Here is a 5,742-nt window from a genome sequence, read left to right as displayed (position 1 = left end):
CACCAGCTCTGTGCAGGGCGCGGAGCCGTTCTGCAGCGGGTACAGCACGAAGGGCGAGTTGTCGTTGGCGTCCAGCACCAGCACGCGCACCAGCGCCTCGCTGTTCAGCGCCGGGAAGCCGCGGTCTGCGGCGCCCACGCGGAACTCGAACTCCTGCAGGGCCTCGTAGTCCAGCGATCGGAGGGCAAACAGGTGGCCGTTGTCTGTGTTGATGGAGACCAGGGAGGCGAGGGGCAGGTGCGGGTCCTGGGGTGGCAGCAGCGAGTAGGTGACCTGGGCGTTGGTGCCTGAGTCTCTGTCTGTGGCGCTGACGCTGCCGATGTGCAGGGCGGGGCTGTTGTTCTCGCGGACAAACAGGTTATAGGAGGTTTGGGTGAAGGCGGGGGCGTTGTCGTTGACGTCGGAGACCCGCACGGTTATGTTGTACTCGGTTTTCAGCCTGGGTGTCCCCAAGTCTGTGACAGTAATGGTGATGTTGTACTCGGCCCAGCTCTCTCTATCTAGCGCTCCTTCCGTTAACACGGTGTAGAAATTTTCTAAGGTAGGCTTTATAAGGAAAGGGAGGTGGTCTTGGATGGAACACATCATTTTTCCATTGTTCCCAGAGTCCGGATCCGAAATTCCGAAAACAGCGACCACTGTTTCTGGGGAGTTTTCTGGGATATCACTGATGAGTAAGGACATGGTAAGTTCCGGTGCGTTGTCGTTTATATCCATCACTTCTATGGCTACGGTGCATTTTCCTGAAAGACCCCCACCGTCTGAGGCCTCAACTTCCATATGGTAAGATTGAATTTCCTCAAAATCCAACGCCTTTTTTAATCTAATTTCTCCCGTGATTGAGTTTATTTCAAAGGCCTGAATGATTTGATTTGAGTATTGAAAAAATGAGTAGGAGAGCTCCCCGTGGGTCCCAGCATCTAAATCCCTGGCAGAGACGGTGATGACGAGGGAACCTATAGGGGCGTTTTCTGGGACCTGCACCTCGTACAGCCGCTGAGTAAATTCAGGGACGTTGTCATTGATATCTACAATCACTATGAGAACATGGGAAGTCCCAATTCTGGGCGGTGACCCACCATCCAGCGCTGTGAGGGTTAACCTGAGCTGGGGCTGCTCCTCGCGGTCCAGCGCTTGATCCAGCACGAGCTCTGGGTATTTCTTGCCGTCGCTGTGATTGCGAGTGAAAAGGTGGAAATAGGAGTTGGTGCTAATTGTGTAGTTCTGAACTGTGTTGCTACCTACGTCCAAATCTTGAGCTATTTTCAAAGGAAATGAAGTCCCTGGATGGCTGCCTTCAGAGATTTTCAGGAGGATTTCATTTTCCAAGAATTCTGGGGCATGGTCATTTACATCTTGGAGCTGTAGTTCACCTTGAATAAACTGCACCGGATTTTTCAATAACATCTGGAAATGCAGTATACATGGATCTATGTCACTGCACAACTCCTCCCGGTCCAATTTTTCTTTTAGGAGCAAATTCCCACTCTTCTGTTCGAGCTGCAAATACTGTTTATTCCCTTTGGAAAGAATCCGGGCGCCCCTTGCGGCCAGTTCCCCTACACCCAGCCCCAGATCTTTTGCTAAGTTGGCCACAAAAGAGCCGCTGTCCCTCTCTTCTAGAACTGAATACTTAATGGTAGCGCTGCCCGCCTCCCACAGTAGTAATAAGAAAATAATGGCGGTCACTTGCCTTTTCTCTGGTGCTTTGGGGAGCGGCGTCTCCATCATTCCTCAGGGTCCAAAAGATGCCGTATTAATCACAAAATAATTGCTTTACAGCCAACTCAGCTATCTTGATTTAAATATCTTGAGTTAGTTCTTTTTAACATGGACCGACATGGGATGGCTGCCTCTCTGAAACCTTCTATCCCCAGTGGTGAAAAAGTGTTTCCTTTTCGAGCTGTCAGAAAACCCGCACAGCTTTTAAGGAGACACTGATGCTGCAGTTTTTCACTCTTAGCCTGCAGCGCCACCAAGCGTTCTGCTTTACAACTTCAGATAATTTTCATTTCAAAGCACACTGTATACTGTGATAGCTAAAACATAAAGCAGGCCTTTTAGGTCATAGCCTGTTATATACTCCCTTTTCCCCTGCCTATTATGTGGCCTTGTTCAGGTAGCTAAGAATGGTTGTTACAGCAAAAGTAATGTCTATATCTGTATTCATCTTCCTTATAAAGGTGCAAGTTCAGCACACAAAACTCTGCTCCAGGCAAATTCATTTACTAACAAGTATTTACCTGTACGGACATTCATGTAGCTTCTTGGGATAATACAGTAAATGAAACATAAAAATTCTTGCTCTTGGAGAATTTACATTCTATTAAAAAATGCTAATTTGTTCTATTTTACTGGAAGAAATCATGAACTTTCAAAATCTAGTTTCTCTCTCAAATTGCAATGTGCCTGTAACTCCTGAAAGAAAATAAAAATATTGTTTCTTGTTAGTCTCTGGTCTACATAACCATTGTGGGTTTTTTTTTTTGTTTGTTTGTTTTTGTTTGTTTTTTGAGACACGGTCTCGCGTTGTTGCCCAGGCTGAAGTGCAGTGGCCTCAATCTTGGCCCATTGCAACCTCTGTCTCCCAGGTTCAAGCGATTTTCCTGACTCATCCTCCTGAGAAGCTGGGACTACAGGTGCGTGATACAACACCAGACTAATTTTTGTAGTTTTAGTAGACATGACATTTCACCATATTGGCCAGGCTGGTCTCGAACTCCTGGCCTCAAGTGATCCGCCTGCCTTGGCCTCCCAAAGTGCTGGGATTACAGGCATGAGCTACCATACCTGGCCACCATTTAGGATTTTTTCCTTTATAAATTTATTATGTGCAATGCCCAGTGAAATTTATAGAAAAAGGTGGTTTGTCTTATTAAAAATCAGTATAGGCCGGGTGTGGTGGTTCACACCTGTAACCCCAACACTTTGGGAGGTGGATCACTGGGGGCCAGGAGTTCGACACCAGTTTGGCCAATATGGTGAAACCTCGTTTCTACTAAAAATATAAGAATTAGTCAGGTGTGGTGGCACACACCTGTAGTCCCAGCTACTCGTGAGGCTGAGTCAGAAGAATCACTTGAACCCAGCAGGCGGAGGTTGCAGTGAGCTGAGATCATGCCACTGCACTTCAGCCTGAGTAACAGAGCAAGACTCTGTCTCAAAAAAAAAAAAAAAAAAATCAATATAAGCTCAGAATCTACGCAATGTCTTTTCTACAAATGTAAAGAAGACAACAAAGTTGACAAAGTCAAAAATACACTTTCTGGGGAAGGGTATTGACCTGTCTGCATTGGACAGGATACCACCCCAGTGTACATTCTCTAGGATTAAGGGGATGGGGATATTGAAAAACACTACTGCTTCAACTAAAAGCCAAGTGACTGGAGTGAGAACAATGGAAGAAGGAATCTCACCAAGGAAGAATGCTGTTCTAAGGAGGAGAGGGTATATATCTGAGAACACAAAACAGTAAATGTTCTCCACACTTATTTAATCAGTTGGTAATCATCCATGACAGTCAGTTCACTTATCTGGACACAAAACACAGTCAAATGTAACTTAGTTCAGCCCAGTTCCACTTCAATTAAGGATAAAAATAAAATAGTTGGTCAGGTGTGGTGGCTCATGCCTGTAATCCCAGCACTTTGGGAGGCTGAGGCGGGTGGATCATGAGGTCAGGAGTTCGACACCAGCCTGGTCAAGATGGGCAAACCCCATCTCTACTAAAAATATAAAAAATAGCTGGATGTGGTGGCATGCACCTATAATCCTAGCTACTAAGGAGACTGAGGCAGGAGAATCACTTGAACCTGGGAGGCTGAGGTTGCAGTGAGCCAAGATCGTGCCACTGTGTTCCAACCTGGGCAACAAGAGCAAAACTCCGTCTCAAAATAAAATAAAATAGTCACTGAATGGTCATTTTAATATACATTGCTTACCTTTGATAGAAAGTTGAAAGAGGGATTTTTAAATGAAATATCACAAATACAACTGACACAAATAAGACTAAATATGGGATAAACTGTGAAGGTAAATGGTTTTATGGTTAATACAGGCAAATGATGCTTACACAACACTAGTAGGGAAAATCTGATGTTACCAACTAACCTGCCACTAATACCTTATTTAGATTTTGGTAGATACCAAATATCTTGAGAAAGTGAGAGGAGGAGTTTGGCAAATATAATTTGAAAGCCCTTCAACTTTCAAATTGTTAAACAAAGACAAAAAGATAAACCGTGCGGTTAAGAATTTTATTTTCTGTAGTGGTATGTAGGGTGAGTAGAAGAGTCAAGAGTGTTTTCTGTTTTGAAGGAAAGCAATAGTGATTTGACTAAGAAGTGATATTTCATACTTTCACTCATTGGCAAGGATATTTTGTTGTACAGAGGATATTAGCATTTTGCTGTAGATACAATAGTGTTTTTAAAAATCAGTACTAGAATGTTAGTAATGTTCAGCAAATATTTATTAAGCATTTATAATTGGTACGACTTTTTTTTTTTTTGAAGACCATCATGTTCTTACATGAGGCTCACAAACTAATGTGATGACACTTCAGTAAAGTCTATAGTCACAAAAATTTTGGATTGACTATTATGGGATACTAAAATATGCATAAGTATGAATGGCTACTTTAGTGTTTAGCCATCATTAGTTCTTATTTTTAGTGTTACACACTGTAGGAGTTACTGCAAAATGAGACACTGGAGGATTAAATAATATGAAATACTCACATTTTAAAAACAGTCCTACATAGCAATAGTGAAACAACTCTTACCAATAGCTAGAAATACAATCTTACTTAAGGATTTACAATACTTTTTTTGGGGTAGGGGAAGAATAGATAATTTAATTTCAAAAGTTTAAAATTATGCAAATAAAAATTTACTTTGTGTTCATATTGTCAAGTACCCTCAAGTGAAGTAATAAACTCCTAAGCATGAACAGGAAATACTAAGACACCCAGTATCTTACTTTATATAAAATTTCAACCTAAAGAATAGAGGTAAATTAAAAAGAAACAGAACATGTAACTTTAAGTTAAAAGAGATCTCCAAACATAAGTAAGATTTAGTAAAATAATTCCACACTTAACTGAATGGGAAGCTATTCGGAAGGGCGGGGGTTTCTTCCATTTCTCTCTCAGTGCCCTGAGGAGGGAAGTTGGGGATAATCGGCTTCAGGAACTTGAACTCATTTGTTCCTGAGCCTCCCATCATACACACCTCGTACTGGTAGCTCTGGGACAGGGTCCTGGTGCCGCTCACGTCCACCAGATGCCCTGGAAAGGGGCCCTCGGGCACCGAGCAGCGACCCACCGAGGTCGCCCTGCTCCTCTTGCACAGCCGCACCGCCACGAACAGGAGCAACGACAAGAGGAAGAGCGACGACACCGAGGCCAATGCCACCACCAGGTAGACGGTGAGAGAGTCGGCCTGGGCCTGGGCCGCGGCTGCCTCCGGGAGCGGCAGGTAGGGCTGGGAGAAGCCGTCCACTAGGAGCAAGTGCAGCGTGGCGGTAGCCGAGCGCGGAGGCTCGCCATTGTCCTTGACCAGCACCACCAGCCTGTGCTTGGCCGCGTCGCGCTCACTCAGCAACCTGGAGGTGCGCACCTCGCCATTGTGCGCCCACACACCGAACAGCCCGGGCTCCGTGGCCTTGAGCAGCTGGTACGACAGCCAGGCGTTCTGGCCCGAGTCGCCGTCCACCGCCACCACCTTGGTCACCAGGTAGCCC

The 5,742-nt window shown here is 44.9% G+C and overlaps 2 protein-coding genes across 2 annotated transcripts in view; both read right to left on the bottom strand.

The window, feature by feature from the left end:
• Positions 1 to 1,881, bottom strand: part of LOC105528398 — a 19,455-nt gene extending 17,574 nt beyond the window's left edge. The window contains exon 1 of the mRNA XM_011965128.1: positions 4 to 1,881. Within this exon, the coding sequence (XP_011820518.1) occupies positions 4 to 1,731 (1,728 nt within the window). The 5' untranslated portion in view covers positions 1,732 to 1,881. The remainder of the gene's footprint in view (positions 1 to 3) is intronic.
• Positions 1,882 to 4,253: 2,372 nt separating this feature from the next.
• LOC105528397 (protocadherin beta-6-like) overlaps positions 4,254 to 5,742 on the bottom strand; it is a 3,664-nt gene continuing 2,175 nt past the window's right edge. The window contains exon 2 of the mRNA XM_011965126.1: positions 4,254 to 5,742. Coding sequence (XP_011820516.1) covers positions 5,097 to 5,742 — 646 coding nt within the window. The 3' untranslated portion in view covers positions 4,254 to 5,096.

This window comes from Mandrillus leucophaeus, unplaced genomic scaffold (assembly GCF_000951045.1).
Source record: "Mandrillus leucophaeus isolate KB7577 unplaced genomic scaffold, Mleu.le_1.0 Scaffold714, whole genome shotgun sequence".
Lineage (NCBI taxonomy): Eukaryota > Metazoa > Chordata > Mammalia > Primates > Cercopithecidae > Mandrillus > Mandrillus leucophaeus.
The sequence above is the reverse complement of the archived record's forward strand: the minus strand, read 5'-3'. Positions and strand labels throughout refer to the sequence as shown.